Genomic DNA, 19885 nt, shown 5'->3' with positions numbered 1-19885 from the left:
TAACTTGTGTGCAAACATTTCTTTTTATTCATTTTTGGTATGCATTAATATAATTGCTAAAAAAATACGTTTAGAAGAGCACCGGGTTTAGGTTGCGGTTACCTGGGAGTGAGTCTCATGGATCTCAGTTTATTTCTTATTTCTGAGTAGACGGGTAGAGAACTGCGCTGCCTAGATTCTCCCTATTGGGACAGCAGAAAGTGCGCACGACGCAGTTTGGGGGGACACGAATTTGGGGGCAACAAAAAGAGCTGCTGTGTCTCGGATGGTTTCCCCTCAACACGCAAGTCTTGAAACCTGCCTGGATCCTCTCTCTGCCCCAAAGGAAAGCCCGGCTCAGCGGAGGGGGCGGGGTCCTGGCGGCCCCTCCCGCGCCGCGCTCGCCAAGGGCCGCCCCCCGCCCCGCCCCGCCTGCTCCCTCGGCCGCTCCCGGGGCTGCGCGGACGTTGCCAGGAGGCGGGGTGAGTGAGGGTCGCGGGAGAGGGGGGGGGGTCCCACGCGCCCCCAGGGCAGCGGGCCGGGAAGCCCCTTCGCCTGCGCCCGGAGAAGCCCTTGGAGGCCGCGCTGGGCCTTCCGCGACGGGCCTCCCCTTTCCCTGGCCGGGGCCTGCGAAGGGCGTCCCGCCGAGGGAGGCGTCGGCTGGGCCGGGGCGCCAAGGGGCCGCTGTCATTACTGTGGTTCAGTTGGTTGGTTGCTCGCTTTCTCCTGCCCGAGGACTTGCGACGCCCCGACCACGAAGGGGGGTGTTTCTAAGGCCCCCCCCCCCGCCAGCTTCGAAGAGGCCTGTGGAGAGAGAGGGGCGTTTCCGCCTGGCGCTTCCCCCGCTGCAGAGGAGGCAATGGGAGCTGGGCTGCGCTGCCTCGGTTGGGCCGAAAGCGGGAAATGAAATGGTGTTGGGACCTTGCAGCAAAGCCGGGTTTGGCGCTGTAGGCCCCCCCCCGCCCCCCTAAAACGCCATGAGGCAAGCCTGGTGGTATTTTAAGGACCAGCCAACTGGTCATGGCGTGAGCTTTCATAGATTCTAAGAATATTCTCTGCGCCTGTGGAGTTTTATCGGCAAAGCACAAACAGAAAAGCACTTCCAACTTCAAGAAACAAAGTAAAATACTCTTGAGCATATGGATTTTCATGCTTTAAACTCCCTTAACTCATTTCTTTTGCTCTCTTCCCACCAATAATTACTAAAATATGTAGAAAACGATAAGGACTTAATATGTGCCCCCTCCCCCCAAATAAGCTTAGGGCCACAATAAAACTTTGCTCCAGGAGAGTGTCTTCCATGAGACAGTATTGAATAGCCTCTGGCCACATGTGGTTCTGAGAAGAAGAACCTGTCAGGGGGCTGTGCCCCTGCCCATGATATTGTGCTATATAGAAGTGATGAAGGAATAGGGGGAATGCACACTAAAATAATGTTGGGACTGCTCCAAATCTTGACGCTCACCTTGATGTGTTAGTGTCTCTGGGAGATGCTATTGAATCACATTTGACCCAGTCACATCCACAGCCATGCATTTAATGTGCATTTGGAACCTTTGTTGTGTTGGGAATTTTAGCTCTGTGAACAAACTGTAAAAAAGAGTAAGAGATAGGGGTATACACCCCCCAGGAAGCTTTTGGGCCACCCTCAATCCTTCACCCATGCAGTTAGAGACTACTCCTGGGGATGTGCATGCATCATTTGTGGAGCCTCAAAACAGCTTGCAAAAGATTCTCAACACCGTACTCTAATCTCCGTCCCCTCCCCCACCCCCATGGGCTGTTCTGGGGGGTTCCCCTGACCCCTTCCAGAGCCAGTTTGGAGGGCCACCCTGCACCCAGCACCCATATGGATGCAGGAGTCTTCAGGAAGCTTTTGCTGCTCTTGCTTTTGATTTTTCCGGGTGCCATGCTTAGGCCCTCTCCCACCGTGCTGCTCTGAGGCTCTGGAGTGGCTCTGAGCAACTGGGTTTCACCCGGCACAAGGTGAAAGGAGCCTTCCCTCTGTTGGCTGATTTGTGTGGCCTATCTCTTTGGGACAATCTGTAGCCAATTGCGTAAAATAATAGGAGGGTTTAAAAGTGGATTGTACATGGCTCTGTGTTTTATAGACATGCTTGAAATTCTTTGAAGGGTAAAACTTGATAAGATAGTGTGTGTTATCTTGTTTTTGTGAACTGTCCTGGTAGCTCTATGGAGGGCAGTATATAAATCTTTCAGATAAATGACTCAGCAGTAGGCAGATTCCCAGGTACCTTGCCTGCTGCTTTACGGGAGCAGAGGTTGATAGGCCTCTCTTCTGTCCAATGCAGCCTTGTTCCTGCTTGCCAGCTGTCAGATGCTTCACAGTCCCCGCTTCTTACTCATTCTCCCTGGTTTTCCTGGTCTGCTCCGTTGTGCAGCAATGAGCACCATCACTGGCACATTTCAGCTGCAGCAGCCCCTCAACTACCGAGAGGGTGCCCGCATTGAGCCTGTGGATGGAGATCACAGCGAGGAGACGTATGAACCAGCAACTGGTAATTATCTCCAGGGTGATGTTCTGGGGGGATGTGGGCTTCAGGGAGTGCAGCCCAGTTGCTGCAAAAGGTGGCTTTGGAATCCCCACCCCAGACTCTGTAGTACACCAATTTGCTATTGACTTGGCATTTTAGATAGCATTCACATTCAGTGATGTGAGGTGAGAATATTATCGAGAATATTCTCTACTGGAAAATTCCACTCCACAAACTGTAAATTCTAGTGTAAGAACCAGTTTTACAACACTCATTTTAAAAACCTAGTGAATAATAAGTCAAGCTGTGATATTGGCAGTGTAAGTAATGAATAATGTTTTTTTTGATCCAGTTACATTACTGGGCCTTGTGTCATTCACCATTGGCAGTTTTGAAATGTGAGCTACAGGAAACAATTTTTTTTAGTTTTAAAAGTGCTTTTCATTTAATATGATGAACATTTGAATTCATATGTATTTCAACTGTATGTAATAGCCTTTTTTCTATTTTGGTGTGATCTTATTCTTAGCAATTCTATACCCTTGGCCATACAGTGTGATTATTTTTACAGAAAGTAGCTTTAATGTTTTATACACTTAAAGTACCTAGGCCTATACAATTATGTGTAACAGCATGTGAGGTGGCCTTGATTTAAACAGTTGTTGTTTCTATATTTTTATTTAGTGCCAGTAACTGGTTTTTGCAGTGCCATTCAATGGTACAAGGTGCCATATTCTACTATTTTAAATGAAAATTCTCCAATATTTTCATTAATTGAGAATATTCTCAAGAATTTTCTCCAAAAGATTATTCTCGAGAATTTAACATCACTATTTACATTATTCAAATAAGTTTCTGGCTTAGATTTATTCCAACCAGAAGAACCAGGAATCTATGACCTTTGAAGCTGTTGGCTGGCTGCACTCGTTCCAAGGTGCATTCTGAATTGTTTATCTTTTAATGCTTGAACTTTGAATTTGGTGATTGGTAAAAAAATGTGGCTGAGGGCTGATATGCAAGACTTGCAAATAATGGAGACAGTGGAGTACTGGTTTTTGTCCAGACACATGTATTTTTTAAACTATTGTATTTGCTGTAACAATAATAAATGATAAAGATGTTTATAAAGATGTTGGTCAGTGTCTTTATAAATGACTTGGATGAAAGAATTGAGAGGATGCTCATCAAATTTGTAGAAAACACCAAACTGGGAGGGGGAGCTAATTCCACAGAAGACAGAATCAGGATTCAAGATGACCTTAACAGACTGGAAAACTGGGCCCAAGCTAACAGAATGAATTTCAGTTGGGACAAATTTAAGGTTCTACACTTAGGCAGGAATAACCAGCTGCACAACTATAAGACACCTGGTCAACTATAAGATGTACATGTGAAAAGGATCTAGGGGTCTTAGTAGACCACATGCTAAACATGAGTGATGCAGCAGCAAAAAAAGGGAATGCTATTCTAGGCTGCATCAACAGAAGTGTAGTGACCCAAACAAGGGAAGCAATAGAATTTCTCTATTCTGCCTTGTGGCAGAGTTATAGCTATGGTAAGGCTAGCCAGGGGTCCCCCCCCCCCCCGTGAAGTCTTCAGAGGGGCGCCATTGAGGCTCCTAAAACCTTGTTTTTGATCCAGGTTGTGATCCCTGCTTGTGGTGTCCAGTTCTCAGCATCACAGTTTAAGAAGGATGTTAACAAGCTGGAACATATGCAGGGGAGGGTGACCAAGGTAATCAAGGGTCTGGAAGCCCAGCTTCCAGACCCTTATGAGGACCCTTATGAGGATCAGTTGAGGGAGCCTGGAAAAGAGGAGACTGAGAAGAAATAGGATTACCATTTTCAAATATCTTAAGAGCTGCCATATGGAAGACGAAGCAAGCTTGTTTTCTCCTGCTTTGAAGGGTAGGACTTGAACCAATGGATTCATGTTACCAGAAGTGAGATTCCAAATAAACATCTGGAAAAACTTTTTGACAGTGGAATGGTCTCCCATGAGAGGTGGTAGACTCTCCTTCCTTGGAGGTTTTTAAGCAGAGGTTGAGTGGCCATCTGTCAGGGATGCTTTAAGCAGAGATTCCTGCATTGTAGGGGGTTGGACTACATGAATCTCAGAATCCTTTCCAACTCTATGATTCTATGATAAGTTAGAGAGTCTTACTGTCTGTCATTTACCAAAAATCATTGATACTTTACTGTATCATTTTCCCTCAAGCATGGATTCCCCCCCTCTAATAATGAATAAAAAATACCATTTATTTATTTCCCTGTGTATGACTATGTACGTCTCTTTATATGTCTGTCTACACAATATAATGTCAGGTCCTGTTTTCAATACAAACCTTTTGGAGCAGTGTCAAATATTTGGCAAATCACTTTCTTGCTACAGTTAGCAAATCAACAACAAGCAAATATTGAACTTGGCTTGTTATATTATTCAATAAATCTATTTGGGGAGAAAAGGCAATTTAAAAAAATCTGTAGTAATGCATTTTCCATCATAAACCAAAGTGCCCTGATGCCATTGCAGTGCCATCAAATGGGATAGAGGTTGCTGAGTTTCCAACATGTCTGAGAAGTCAGACCATTTCCCACCCAATTTCATTGGCATAGAATATTGCTTATATAAGCTTATTTTATTTTTAATTATTATCTTGTTCATTGACACCAAAGAACCAAATTTATAATACTTTAGTCTTGAACATCAGTTTGTGTTCTTATGGCTAATTACCCTGCTAAAGGTGGGCAGGGACAGAGCTGTAAGTGAGTTTCTGCCTGCCCTTTTCTTCCGGTTTCCCCCCTTGCCACTTTCATGAAATTAGGCCAAGGGCCATGAATTGCCTACCCCTGGTGCAAGCATGGGTGTGATGGGACGCTTCAAGCTTTTCCTCTTGGTAGGCCATGTTGCAGAATAAATAGCTTTTCCTGTTCAGCACACAGCCTGCAGTCCTATGCAGAAGATAATAGATGAACCACATTCTGTCTCTTAAGAAGCATAGGAAAAAGAAAGAATAGAAACCCTGCCCGATAAATAGTTGCTGATGTTCAATATTCAGAAGAATTCCTTGTCAAGCCTGAATCCAGAGAGGCTCAATTGGACATATCACAATGGCCTTTACTTCTCAAGAACTTTGACAAGCTGAAAGTGAGGACAGCATGCTACACACTCCTTCCTTCTGGTTGCAATCTCTTAAGGAGAGTGATTGGCGAGTGTGTAAGGATGGGCTTCATCAATTAGAACAAGCCTCCCAGCCCTTCTTCTATGAAGTGGTGGTCTGGGTCTGCTGCATCCTCCATGTTGAGAAGACTGCACAGTGGCATGCTGGACCCCAAAGTGCCTGGGGGTCTGATTGTGTGCATTGAGCAAGCCACATGCATATGAATATGAACCAGAAAGAAGATTGGGTACTTTCTGGGTGAGCTGTGCAGCCAGGACCTGCATCTGGATGCTATGTGTGCACCTGGGCTCGTTGCCGAGAGTGGCAGGTCAGAAGCAGGAGCTTTGGCAAGTGTGATCTGGGGTCATGGGAGAGAAGGACAGTGCTGGATGCCTAGTGGCAATATGACAACAGCAAGTATGAGACTTCTCTCAGGAGGGTGATCTTCCCCTTGGAGAAGCTGCTGACATCCTACAAGTGACGGGGGCCACCAGGTGGCGCATTGGAAGAAGGCTGACAATAACATCTCTCCGACCCACACGAGGTAATTAAGAGGCTGCTATGGGAAGTATGCAGCCTTCCCGGGCCCCCCCAAGGAGATGGGGGGGACTGCCTTGCCAGCGGTGTCCATAATTCACTCCCGGTTTCGAAAGAAGGGGGTGCAGACACTTGGCACAAGCCCTCGGGTGAAGTCGGCTCTTCCTGACGCTGTCTCCAATCAGTGCACTGGTTCGCTTTAGCTTGAAATATATAATTGGAAATATATAATTGGAAAGAAGCTAAAGCACATACATCAAGCGAAGATCGGGAGTAAAGACTGCTGATTAATGGATCTCTGTGAGCGGAGCGACGGGCGGGACAAATAAATCAAGTGATGAATCACCATTAAAAGACTGGTATGTTTGGAGTGAAACGGAAAGGGGGTGGAGGAAAAATCTTTTCTTTTTTTTGGCCTTATGTGAGTATTAATAACCCTCCACCCCAGAGAGAAGAATCGTTGCAATTTATTAATCACAAGCAGGAATTCAAGAACTGTGTGGAGTGAATTATTGATCAAAGAGAGGATTGGTAAACATCGGAGAACGGAGGAAAGTTTTATGATGCAGTTTTAAATGGCGTCTCGCCAAGACAGGCTTGCCTAAGAAGGACGGGGGGAGGAGGACCAGGGTCATCGGAGTGTGAATGGTGATCGGAATGTGATCTAGACCTGGCAGAGCCCTCTGAGATATGCTTGGCAAGCCTGGGAAAATCAATGGACAGACTGAGGGAAAGTTTTTTTACGGAGGTGTGGAATGTGGAAATGGCGTCTGTCCTTATGTGATATGATTTTTGGAGAGTGTAAAACCCACACAGAGGATGTTTGTTTTCAACCCGCTTGTGAAGATTATCAGAGATCGCAAAGAAAGGAATATATGATAACAACAAGAAGATGAGGAAAGTAATAAAGAGACTATCTGGACAGAACTGGATAGAACTGTCTAATTAAAGCAGCAATATAAGTGATGCTTGGACCCCTGTTCGGAGCTTGAAGTATGGGTACCCCCAACAAAAATTTAAAAATCTGGCTGTATAATTTGGAACTAATGTGATTTGGAAATAATGTGATTTGATTGGCCTGCTAATAAAAATTATATTTTTTTAAAAAAGACACCCTACAAGCGACTGGTTATGAAGGACAATGCAGTGAACGCTGTTTGTTATGGTGAAAAGAGCATGTGACCTGGCCTGCTGTGGTATGAAGACAGCCTCAAAGTCCATAAGAAAGTTGTTATCAGCACAAAAGGAGAGACCATTTGCACAGCCAGTACTTTGATGACAACTGCAGTACTTGCAGTCATGGAGTTATGCCAAAAATCAAGCATGTGATAATGGAAAAGACACCTACGCTCACAAGTGGGGGCTTGTCCCGAAAGCTGCCCAGAAGACGATGATGATTAAGGCGAGTCTTATTGGACACTCACAGCAAGCCCCATGAGAAAAATCCCCAGGCCTGGAAGTATAACTATGTGGGTTGCTGGAAAGGAAAGCGTAAAAGAAGTCGTCCCAGTGGAGCCAGACAAAGAAGGTCATGGAGGGTGTTGGGGAACACGGAGCAGCAGCCTCATCTCCCTCAGACTCTCCAGAGCTACAAGCAGAAATCAAGGAAGAAGAAGAAAGAGACGATAGAATCAGAGCTTGCTGAGAGTGGCGGGAAGCTAGTTTAAATGGACAGTGGCACAAATGTGAAGAAGAAGAAGAAGAAGAAACAGCTCAGAGTAACCTGTGAGAACCACCCTAACCAGGCAGCCTGAACCAGCCTGAGGAAGAGGAGTCTGAAAGCCCAATCCGTTGCAAGTGCAGAAAAGGCAGCTTTCCAAGAACTCTGAAAAATACTTTCTTTACCAAGTTTCTGGATCTTACAGTTACATATGATTTAAGCATGTAAGTAATAGCTATTGACATCTCAAAAGATTTTCAGTCAACTCATCGTAGAACTGTAAAAGCATGGGGGGAAATGTAGGAGAAACCAGTTCTGCCTCCACTTTTAACCTTCCTAATGACTGGTGGAAACAGGATACATTATGCAAAGCAAACAATTTACAAATTAAACTTGCTTAATCAGTATGATTGTGCAGAAATCTGCTTTTCTTGTTGCTGAATGTGGACTATCTTAGGTGCTTGTTTTTAAGTGTGCATTGGTCTAAGTATATTTTTATGTTGTGAACCTTCCTGAGATCTGTGGATGAAGGGCAGTATACAAATGTAATAAATAATAATCCTCTTTCTGGATTGCGGCTTTTCAAAATTAAGGAATGTGGCCATTCAGATAAATCTGCAATAGTAACATAAAATCAAAATGCAAGACCTGCTTCTGTAAAAGCTTTTTGTAACAGAGGTATGCTAACAAGTTGTGCTTTAGAAACCTGAATTATTATTGTTGTTGTTATTATTTTCCCTTCAGGGCGAGTTATTGGCAAATTTCTCTTCTCTGGAGAGAAGGAAGTAGATCTGGCTGTGCAAAATGCACAGGCTGCCTTTAAAATATGGAGTCAGAAGTCAGGCATGGAACGGAGCACTGTCCTGCTGGAGGCTGCCAGGATAATCCGGGTATGTGTTAAAAATCACATGAGCCAGCCCAGCCTCCTCTCAGGCAGCGTTGGCTGCTTTCCAAGGGGATACCTTTTCAGCCATTGCCCACCAGTTTTGACTTGGCTTAATCACTCTAGTTTGTGGTTGCTGCTGGCCTCTCTCTTCTCCTGAGTTCTGTGCAATACTTGAAGAATGAGAGGAGATCTTGTGCAAGGTGTCAATAGAAGGAGAGGTTGCTAGAGAGGGAAGTGCATTTGCCCCTGGAAGCCAGATTTGTGGACTCTGGTTTGCAGTGCTGTGTCAATCACTAACCTATTAACAGCTTTAGGTAAGTAAAAGTCACCTTTGCTCAGATTGAAAGCCTTGGGGTGTCCTTGCCTTCCCAACCTTATCCTACTGCTCAGAGCTGCTTTATATGACATGTGCTTGGAGGCCCTTGGATCATAGCTGCCGTTATGCCTCTGCCATATAGCCATTGCTTAATTCACCCAAAAGAGTTAAGGTGGTTTTTATTCTTGTTGGCTGACTGCATTATTCTGAATTATTTGTACTTTAGTGGTATTTTGATAAGTTTTAATGTTTGTTTTTATTTTGCATGTTGCTTAAAGGCTCATTGCAGGAGGTTGCTGGTAGTAAATAAGAGCAGTTCAAGAGAAAAGCCCTCTTGGTCCTGCCACGTCCTGCCGACACACACGTTACAGCTACTTGGAGTTGCATGTTTCCTCCATGGTGCTGCTCACCTTGTGGAATGTCCCCCCCCCCCCACACACACACCCTGAGCATCCAGCAGGGGCCAAAAGTACTGCTATTTTACCAGCTACTAAAAATGTATCTGTTCATAGAGGCCTTCCTGTTGTACCGTATTTTTTGCGCTATAGGACGCACCGGCCCATAGGACGCACCTAGTTTTTTTTGGGGGGGGGGAATAAAGAAAAAAAATTATCCCCCCCCCCAGGGCCAGCTTCCCCCGACCCAGCCCCCAGAACAGGCTGCTATCCGCAAGCCTTCCCCCACCAGCCCCGACAAACTCTGGGAGTATTCCCCACCTCCCACAGAAGCCGCGCGCTCTTTCAAGGGGCTGCGCGGCTTCTATTGGCTCTTCTTGCTTGGGGATGGCTGCTCGCAAAGGAAGGCTGTTCCCAAGCCAGAACAGCGAGACGGAGGGTTCCATCTTGCTCTTCTAGCTTGGGGACGGCTACGCGCAAAGCCCCTGCAGGGCAGCGGGGTGCCTTCACCCCACTCTCCTGCAGAGGCTAACAAGGCTGTTCCCAAGCCAGAACAGCAAGACGGAGGGCTCCGTCTCGCTCTTCTAGCTTGGGGATGGCTGCGCGCAAAGGAAAGCTGTTCCCAAGCCAGAGCAGCGAGACGAAGGGCCCCGTCTCGCTCTTTTAGCTTGGGGACGGCTGCGCGCAAAGCCTCTGCAGGGCAGCGGGGTGCCTTCACCCCGCTGTCCTGCAGAAGCTAACAAGGCTGTTCCCAAGCCAGAATTCCCCCACCTCCTGCAAAACTGGCAGAAGCCGTGCGCTCTTTAAAAGGGCTGCACGGCTTCTCCTGGCTTTTCTGGGAGGTGGAGGGATTCCCTCGCAAAAGCCTGCAGAAGCCGCACAACCCCTTTAACGAGCGCACGGCTTCTGGCTTTTCTGGGAGGTGGGGGAATTCCCCCACCTCCCTGAAAAGCCCGCAGGCTGCCATCCGCAAGCCCTGGGAGCCCGAGGGAAGTCGCGCCGGGCTCCCAAGGCTTGTGGATAGCTTCCTGAAGCCTGCATTCGCCCCATAGGATGCACACACATTTCCCCTTCATTTTTGGAGGGGAAAAAGTGCATCCTATAGGGCAGAAAATACGGTACCTTTTTTTTGTTCCTTAGACACAGCAGATATAAATGTTTATAAATGTAGTGTTTTAGTGAATTGTCTTCAGTTATTATAGTGCACATTGCCCTGGCATGTTCTGCTTCAAAAGTGGTATATACATTATTTTAATAAATGAATGGCTAGAAATAGCTGATTATAGAGCACAAAGAAATATGCACAAATGTATATCACTTCGCAGTTCTAGCTTTTTTGGCACAGACTTTCTTTTGGTGGAATATAAAAGAAGCTTGGGCAGCCACTTAATTCCAGTTCCACTTGCTGCTAGCATAGTGTGATTCATACTGTGTCTCTGTTGGGATTCTAGGAGCGAAGGGAAGAAATAGCTACCTTGGAAACAATCAATAATGGCAAATCCATAACTGAAGCCCGAATAGATATTGATACATCTTGGCAGTGTCTGCAGTATTATGCTGGCTTAGCTGGCTCCCTAGCAGGTAAGAGTCTGCAACTCCATTTGTTAGTTCTGTTCCGTTGGCTCTGTATTTTTTCATTCTTCCCATGTCGTCTAATACACTCCTTGGAACAGTACAGAAGTCAAATGTGGGTAACAGCTTCAAGTCATGGGAGGAGCCTGAATGTTCAGACAGGAAACATTTGTTGTTTAGATAATATGGTTTGCTACTTTTTCCAGAATTCTTGTATTCCGCTTTAAGCAGTGATGTCTGGAGTCCAGCTCTTCTACTGGGCATGAAAAATGGTTCCGTGTGTGCAGTGTTGTGTACTTGCTGAAACTAATATGACATCAGGTGGCTCAGCTACAAAGGAAAGAATCAGGATTACCAGTTCCTCCTTTGCATCAGAAAGTTGGTCCTTTTTAAATGTGGTGCAACAAAAAAGGTGCCAAGTTTAAAGAGCAGGAAAACTTGGGAGTGCACTTAAAGCATTCTCAATTCTTCTTCCTTGTATCCACAGCTTGAGCTTTCTTGCACCCGCCATCACATATGATGGGCAAATTTTGCCCCAAACAACCTGCTGAGCCAACCTCTGAGACCTAGCAGGCCAAATAAGCAGGCTGGAGGTTCCCCATCACTAGTCTAATATTTAAAATGCATTATTTCTTCTTTTTAAAGCTGCAGAAAGAAACTTCACAGGCAGCCACAACCAACCAGGGCTCCTACAGAATGTTTCCATGCTGAATTTGTTAGGTTCCAGTGGGCACGTGGGGAGTTTCACTCTGTGGAATGGGGAGATGACTTGGGTGGTGGATGTATCAGCATATCCCAATATTTAGCTGCTGATAGATCACAGTGTTGAAAACCAGGTATCACCCAGCCCGCCCAGGTAGCCAATTCAGAGCCGAAAGCGTATCACAGAAAGCACCATGAGAGAAGAAATGCAAAAACTATTAGGTTACAAAGCAAAACAGAACCCTTTCACCTCAAAAATACAGTTAAGGAAAACTACCAGTATAAAGACACCTTTGGGAATTTGAGTATAGTGCTGGAAGATCATGCAGTGGCTAAAAATCAATATCTGCAGTCACTGGTGACCTTGAACCACACAGGTGGTAAATTGGAGCAATTAAATGAAATCTTTTTTCCTCAGGAAGAAGGTTGCACTCAGAATCCAAAGCAAAAAGCCATTCAAATGGACTCAAGGAATGGGGACTTATTTGCAATCCTTTTTATAATATAAAATATACCATATGTTTTATACTCTTTTTAGTCTTACCTCTTTAAAATGTTTTGGTTTGGTTTGTTGTGGTTTTTACTTTGCAAGCCACTCTGACCAGTTGTGCTGCTCCTGCTCATCTTGCTTTGTCCTTCCTGTCCAGGCCAGCACATCCAGCTTCCCGGCGGATCCTTTGCTTATACGAGAAGAGAACCTCTTGGAGTCTGTGTTGGAATAGGAGCCTGGAACTACCCTTTCCAGATTGCCTGCTGGAAGTCTGCCCCGGCTTTGGCCTGTGGTAAAAGAGATGCTCTATATGAGGAGTGAGAATGTGGGTGTCATCCCAACAGCTAATACCAGGGGGTGGCTTTGTAGGGCGCCCATGCATGGAATAGGGAACAATACTCTGCAATATTATAAAGTCAAGTATATAAATGGCAGATGAAGAAGAGCGGTAAAGGGGACCCCTGACCAGTTGTGACCGACTCTGGGGTTGCAGCGCTCATCTGGGTTATTGGCCGAGGGAGCCGGCATACAGCTTCCGGGTCATGTGGCCAGCATGACTAAGCCGCTTCTGGCGAACCAGAGCAGCGCACGGAAACACCGTTTACCTTCCCGCCGGAGCGGTACCAATTTATCTACTTGCACTTTGACGTGCTTTCGAACTGCTAGGTTGGCAGAAGCAGGGACCGAGCAACAGGAGCTCACCCCGTTGCTGGGATTCGAACCGCCAACCTTCTGATCGGCAAGTCCTAGGCTCTGTGGTTTAACCCACAGCGCCACCCATGTCCCGCGAAGGAGAGAGAACACATTAATGTGGATTGTGAGGCCACCAAATTAAGATGGGGATTTGCGGGATGAGCATTGTGGTAGCTCCATTTCTTGCTTCTGTCCCTAGTAGGAGCCTTTACTCAACAATCATGTTTGGACTGGGCATTCAGCTGGGATCAGAGACGCCAAATCCATTCCCCACCCCAGCTTTCTCCTTTGCACCTCCAGATAGAGTTAATGCACAGCTGTTCTTTCCCCCTTGGCCCATGTGAATTGCCTAGGTAACGCCATGGTCTTCAAGCCTTCTCCCTTCACCCCTGTCTCCGCCGTGTTGCTGGCAGAGATCTACCATGAGGCTGGAGTTCCCAAGGGGCTTTTCAATGTGGTGCAAGGTGGAGTTGCCACAGGCCAGTTCCTGTGCCAGCACCCGAATGTGGCCAAGGTCTCTTTCACCGGGAGCGTTCCTACAGGAATCAAGGTACAGGACACCAATGCCGGCTGGCAATATTGAACTGCAAAGTTTAGCCCTCTGGCTTCCCAGGTGGTAAGTCTACAGGAGCGCAAGCATGCGATGCAAAGGCCAGTTTGGAGTACCTGGCATGCCTCTGGAGTGGGGAAGGCAAGCTGGAGAGGCCCCAGAGAGCAGGATAGGAGAAGTTTCTGTTTATGCCTTTGCCATTCGCTACAGTCAAATCCCTTTGGGCTTTTGAATTGCTAGAGGACAGTGTGTTTTGAGCAAGCCGCAGATGTAAAGCATGTCAACACTGTACTTACAGTCGGAGCTTTCCATGTTGTATCCTTTGGGGAAAGCGCTAGCCTTTCACTGCCTGCCTTTCAATCCATGTTGCTGGAGAATTGTCTGGCAAGGACACATGAAAAGCAAGGTGAAATTTCAGCCCTGAGTGGTTAAATCTATCATGTGTTACAAAATGCTTTTATGCATGGAAGACAGAGTTGTGTTAGCGTAACATCACTGTAGGCTCAGAATTACTTGACATTTAATCCTGACTTATCACCAGAAAGTATCTTCCGTAAGCAAAAGATATAGATGCTTATTCAGCAGACTCCCAAATGAGGATGTCCCTTTTCGCTTGTCTAGAGATTTTGCAGAGTTGTGATAGACTTGCTTGTGTTGCTCATACACCTTGTTCCATCTTTGCTTCAATAGATCATGGAGATGGCAGCCAAAGGGATCAAGCCAGTTACTCTGGAGTTGGGGGGCAAATCCCCCCTTATTATCTTCTCTGACTGTGTCCTGGAGAATGCTGTAAAAGGAGCTCTCATGGCCAACTTCCTCACACAAGGCGAGGTGTGGACCTCCTGAGGAGCTTGTTTATGTCTTGTCAGGGAAGTCCAAAGTTCAGTGGTAACATTCTTCTACAGCTGAAAAAGAAATCTGTCATTTCTAAATTACTGCAGCATGGAAAGCCTTGGTTTTTAAGATAAATGAGAATCTGATCTTGACATGAAAACAGATGCCTGTAAAGTCCCAACTATTGAGGGCAAGAGGCCAAGGCCTATCCCTTTCTTACTGGTGGGCCTGCTAGGTTCATGTTTGCCCCTTTGATGCAACTTGTTGTATTTAGTCCACTCTTGAACTTGAAGCCATAAGGCTCCGTCAAGAGTACACATGTTGTAACTGTAAGTCAGACTTTCTTCAAGATACCACTAACAAGAATATAACATGTGATTATATTTTTTACTGACATGGAGTTCCATTTGGATTTTGGGTCATAGACACCCAAATGCCTCAGGCCATTTCTGCTTTGCTTTATGCCATAGTTCACTCTTGTCTGCTCTTTATATTTTCCCCACATGGTGGCACTGAGAGTTCTAAGAAAATCTTTCTGCTCTACTTCACAACAAACTTTTTTCTTATCTCATTCAAGGGAGGGCAGCTCCAGTTTTTCTGGTGGACTAGATTCTCAGTATTCAGAGGACACATAAGAAGACACTTCAGTGCTATTCTTATATTCTAACATTTGTTTGCTATGCAAAAAGTGGCACTACAGCTCACACTCTTGTACTGTGTGGAAGAGTCTGATTTTCTCCATTCCCAGGAGATTTAAAATCAGTGCCAAAGATCCAGTGAGCAGGTGGCTCATTGTGGCTACCAGAGCCAGCAAGAAAGGTGTGGTTGGTTGGTTGGTTGGTTGGTTGGTTGGTTGGTACTTTCTTAGATCTCTCTCTGTGCCTCAGGTTTGTTGCAATGGCACTCGGGTGTTTGTGCAAAGCGAGATACTGAATTCCTTCACCAAGGAAGTCATGAAACAGACACAGAATATCAAAATTGGCGACCCCCTGCTGGAAGACACACGGATGGGAGCACTTATCAACCACTCCCACCTGGAGAAGGTGTTGAGCTTTGTTAAACAAGCAAAGGATCAGGTGAGAGTCATGAAGTATATCAGATAGCTTCTCTTCACCCCGAGAACATCATACAGACGCCATATTCTGTGCTCACAACAAAGGCTGTGTCTGGCAAGGCATACATGGAATTTTGATATATATGAAGTTGTGTTCCCCTCTTTTGCTAGGTTCTGAGGGACTACATCTGAACAGTTCCTGATAACTTACAGGAAAGTTGACTTCGTGGGATATGCTGTCAGTGTTGTGCCTCCCCATAAGTAGCAACAGCAGATTCAGCCATTCATGTCAAGCAAATAAATAGGGCTCTTTTGCAGGGGTGGCCATGCTGTCAGTTCTCTGCTTATGGATCTAGCAGGTCGCTTCAGATCTGTTGGAGTACATTCTCCCTGCAAGATTAAAGGTTATGAAATCCAGAGTCAACATAAACCCAAGGAATTTGAGACCATTTGACTATTCACATTTAAGGACTTTGTCCCTCAATTGTACTTTGCCTTCTGGCAAGGGTTATGACTTTTGTTTGTATGGTGCTCAGATTATCTCTTTTCAAGACTGAATAATGCTGTCAGTTGCAAAAGAACCCTATGGAGACTGGGATGGACTGGTCAAAGGACTATAAATAGAGGGCACTGTCCAGCAAAGTAGTTCTGTTATTGCAGCAACTTCTGTCCCTTCCCTTCCCCCTCCTCTCCCTAAATCTGTTCTGGGAGTTGCCCAACCCTCTGGAGGAGGCTGTGTAAGGAGGGGGGCAAGAGGGAAAGAGACGGAGAGGGGAAATTCCATTGCACAAACGGAAACCCATGGCTAACGCAACAACTTCACTGGATGCTTCCCATAGTTTCCTTTTAAGGAGTCTAATGGTTTGCTCTGGACATTTTGCATTTACAGGGCGCAGTGGTGCTGTGTGGAGGAGAAGCCTATGTGCCAGATGACCCTAAGTTGAGTGGTGGCTTTTACATGTCTCCCTGTGTGCTAGGTATGAACCCCATTATTGGTTGATTCTCCAACATGGTCCATGTTGGTGCTGAAGGGGATGGAAGATGAGCACAGTGCACAGATTTGTATGGCATTTTTAGCTCAAGAAATTGGCTTCCATATAATCTTTCCTGAGGTTGAGAAAGGATGGTGGCCTCTTTCATTGTTCTGCAGGCGCCTAATGCTATGATCTGAACTACATGATCAGATGATTCGTTTGGGATGGTACTCAAGGTCCACATGTTTGAATGTTCTGTACTATAAATAACCTCCTGTGCAGAGAAGTAATTTCTTCTCCTTACATAGTAGTTTTATTTATGCAGGAAGCTTTCATATTTAGAGTATTGAGGGTGCAGTAAATAATTCAGTTGTCAGGCACTGAGCTCCTGTCCACACTTTACTTGGAAGCAAGTCCTGTTGTACAAAGTGGGATTTATTTTCAAATAAACTTGCATAGATTTATAGGCTGATAGTTTGTCCAGATCTAAAGCAACAAGCAGGTAGTTCTGAAATCCCAATTTGTTTCATAACTGCAGAATAACTGGGTGGGAGAATCTGTTTCTTCCTCACTTGTGCATTCAGAACAGTTGCATACCTATTTAATATTATTTGATCACTTCTGTGTTGCTCTCAGGAAACTGTAATGACAACATGACATGTGTACAAGAGGAGATTTTTGGACCTGTCATGTCCATCCTGCCCTTTGACACCGAAGAGGAAGTCCTAGAAAGAGCCAACAACACTCGCTTTGGCCTAGCAGGAGGTGTCTTTACCAGGTACCATCAAGGAAGGGCATAGGTTTCAGGAAGGGAGATGGAAAATGAAACAGGCCAGACTGGACAGCAAATGGGGCTGCCTGCTCTGTAATGTGGCATCTGTGGAAGATGCAAGTTGGGAAGCAGCACATCGGCCCAGAGCATGATGGCAAATGCTTGCTGCCTTTGCTCAGTTGGAATTGTGTGTCATCCTCATCAGCTGGCATTCCTCCGAAGTGACAGCTGTGCCTAGTGGCATTTGGCCTACTCTAGCCTGTCCCATAGGAAGGCCAGGGAACACTGCAGGGTTTCTGGGCCTTGGGAGACACACTGGTGCTTCACCCCATCCTTCTGCTTCCTAGGGACATCCAACGGGCTCATCGAGTTGTGGCTGGTCTCCAGGCGGGGATGTGCTTCATCAACAACTACAACGTCAGCCCTGTGGAGCTGCCCTTCGGAGGATACAAGATGTCAGGTGAGCTGCTCAGCTGGTGGCAACAGTGCTGGGCTTTGGTTCTCAGCATATTACATACCAGTTGGCAAAAGGGAATGGAAATATTAGCCAAGCTTGGGTTGTGGACCAAGAGAGCTGCAGCCTTCCAGAGGGATGTGGTGCTCGCCAAGAATCCTGATGTCATTTAGTTCCTCTGGCTTAAGGTCGTTCTGGGTGTTGGCCATACAGCCTGCCTGAAACAGTTGGAGATACATACATCTGTTGTTTGCAGTGCTCACCCTGTGAGAAAGGACATGCACATGCTAACTCCAGCTTTTAGGTTCACCTGTACATACACCTAAGTAAGGAAGTCCCTTCCCTTGGGTCCTTTGCATTCTCATAGGTAAGTTGCCAGCAAGCTTCCTTCTGAAACCTTCACAAGGAAAAACATATTTTTAAGAGCAAATAGTGGCATCAGATGCTATGTTCTCCATTCCATGGTGCAATTCCTTCCATGCAGTTTTCCAGAGTTCTTCTCACAGGGAGCCATAGAGTTGCAGTCTTACCATGGACCTCTCTCTTGCAGGGTTTGGCCGAGAGAATGGCGAAGCAGCAATAGAATATTACTCTCAGCTGAAGACTGTCTGCGTGGAGATGGGCAACGTGGAAACATTGTTCTAATGGCCTGGTCTTATCCATTTATTCCAGCGAACACTCGGCTGAAGTGCTGTGTGCCATGGGGGGAGGGGGGCTGGAGTGTGTGTCGCTCTTGCTGCCCCTCTCTTTCTTTGAATTCCCTTATTCTACTCTGCCTCCTTGAAATAATTCACGGTGAAGATAGGAGAAAATGTTCCTATCCACCAGTTCTCACATTCTGCCTCTTGCCTAATTTTCTGACTTTAGGAGCAGTGCATGCCAAAAACCACCTGCTCCCATTTAGAGGGGCTGTGACAACGTATCTGCTTGCGAGCTCTCTATTTTAGCTGTCAGGTAACTAGACATCTACTACCACAATGAAGGTAGATCATATATATCTGCTACCTTTTCTAATCTGACACTTTTGTACACAGTTTTCTGAGCAAATAAAAGAGCTGCTATTTCAGTATTAATTGCATAGAGCAAGAGGTAATAGCTCTCTTTGCCGTCAAGGGACACCTGTGCTGTGGAGGTGGAGGGGTGGGCATATACATGCACAGAGTTTAGCCGTCCCCGTTCACCCATCACAGACATGCGATCCATAGGGTCCCTAATAGCTATTTGATTTAAATGCAAAATTCGGGGGGGGGGGGCTGGCAGGGGTGACAAGCTGCATTGTGACATGTGACAGTTTCACATGGTGAATGCAGTCTGCCTCTGGTGGAACTGCCTTAAACCCAGAGGCCATCAGCTGTGCCCAGGTGGGAAGGAGCCATGGCTGCTTTAAAGAGGGATGGAGCTCTCTGGCAAACCATGCCACTTATGTAGGAAGCAATGTCACTGCAGCATTTTGTAAAAAGTGGGTTATCAGCTAGCTTCAATTCCCCAAAGTTGGGAGCCTCTACCTCCACCTGGAACAAAATCTGTCACATGTTCCTTCCTCACAGATTGTGGGAAAGCAGCAGCAGCGGTTCCCTCTCTGGCTTCCCCACTGAGCCATGGATGCTTCAGCTGAGATTCCTGCCTTGCAGGGGGTTGGACTAGACGACCCCTGGGGTCCCTTCCAACTCTACAATTCTAGGATTCTAAGTGGATTGCAGGTGACCTTTCCCTTAGTCTGTAAGAGGGGAAAGGGGCATTTTGAGGAGTATTTGCCAGACTTCCTTCCCTACAGCCTGAGCAAGACGTGCTCTGCTTCTTAGGGCTAGTATTGCCCTTGGAACAGTAAGTCTGGGGTCTTTGTGCTTGTCCTGTAAAACAGAATCTAGACTTGTAGTGTTGGGGGACCCCAAGGACCATCTAGTCCAGCCACTTGCAATGCAGAAATAGCACAAGGCATGTGGCCAACACACCCTAAAGACAGGCCTGGCCAAACTTGGCCCTCCAGATGTTTTGGGACTACAATTCCTATCATCCCTGACCACTGGTCCTGTTAGCTAGGGATGATGGGAGTTGTAGTCCCAGACATTAGGAGGGCCAAGTTTGGCCATACCTGCCCTAAAGATGCAAGCGGAAAGCCAGGTGTGGCAAGCCAAACGTGGTATGTTGTGAATCTGTTTCCTGGGAATGATGAAGACCTTTGCCTCCTCTCCAGGGGCCACATGGCAAAGCAGACAACTCTAAAGAGAAAGGTTTTGATCCTGAATTCTAGCACCTCCAAGCAGGTGAAGAAGGGAAACGGGGGGGGGGGGCTCTGTTAGAGGGCTACTCCCATATCCCTCCTGCCTCTTCTGAGGAGAAAAATGTCTCACCTCTTCACAGA

General features: G+C 46.3%; 1 protein-coding gene and 2 pseudogenes across 2 annotated transcripts; all 3 read left to right on the top strand.

Annotated features, from left to right (window-relative positions):
- Positions 1 to 339: 339 nt before the first annotated feature.
- Positions 340 to 18596, top strand: ALDH9A1 (aldehyde dehydrogenase 9 family member A1). Of its 2 annotated transcripts, none has more exons than XM_028732145.2 (12): positions 340 to 461; positions 2292 to 2498; positions 8576 to 8721; positions 10880 to 11009; positions 12350 to 12484; positions 13239 to 13435; positions 14126 to 14266; positions 15157 to 15345; positions 16213 to 16300; positions 16934 to 17075; positions 17417 to 17529; positions 18074 to 18596. In XM_028732145.2, exons 2-12 carry the CDS (start codon positions 2318 to 2320, stop codon positions 18166 to 18168), a joined length of 1557 nt encoding a protein of 518 aa, XP_028587978.2. In that variant the 5' UTR covers positions 340 to 461; positions 2292 to 2317; the 3' UTR covers positions 18169 to 18596. The 2 variants fall into 2 exon arrangements, with proteins under 2 accessions (XP_028587978.2, XP_028587980.2); XM_028732147.2 differs by lacking the exon at positions 340 to 461 and adding an exon at positions 980 to 1099.
- LOC144327729 (H/ACA ribonucleoprotein complex subunit DKC1 pseudogene) lies at positions 5444 to 7880 on the top strand (annotated as a pseudogene).
- Positions 7303 to 7925, top strand: LOC144327730 (H/ACA ribonucleoprotein complex subunit DKC1 pseudogene; annotated as a pseudogene).
- Positions 18597 to 19885: the final 1289 nt, after the last annotated feature.

Source organism: Podarcis muralis, chromosome 5 (genome assembly GCF_964188315.1).
Source record: "Podarcis muralis chromosome 5, rPodMur119.hap1.1, whole genome shotgun sequence".
NCBI classification, from domain to species: Eukaryota; Metazoa; Chordata; class Lepidosauria; order Squamata; family Lacertidae; genus Podarcis; species Podarcis muralis.
Note: the sequence above shows the minus strand (reverse complement) of the source record. Positions and strands in the feature narration are given on the sequence as shown.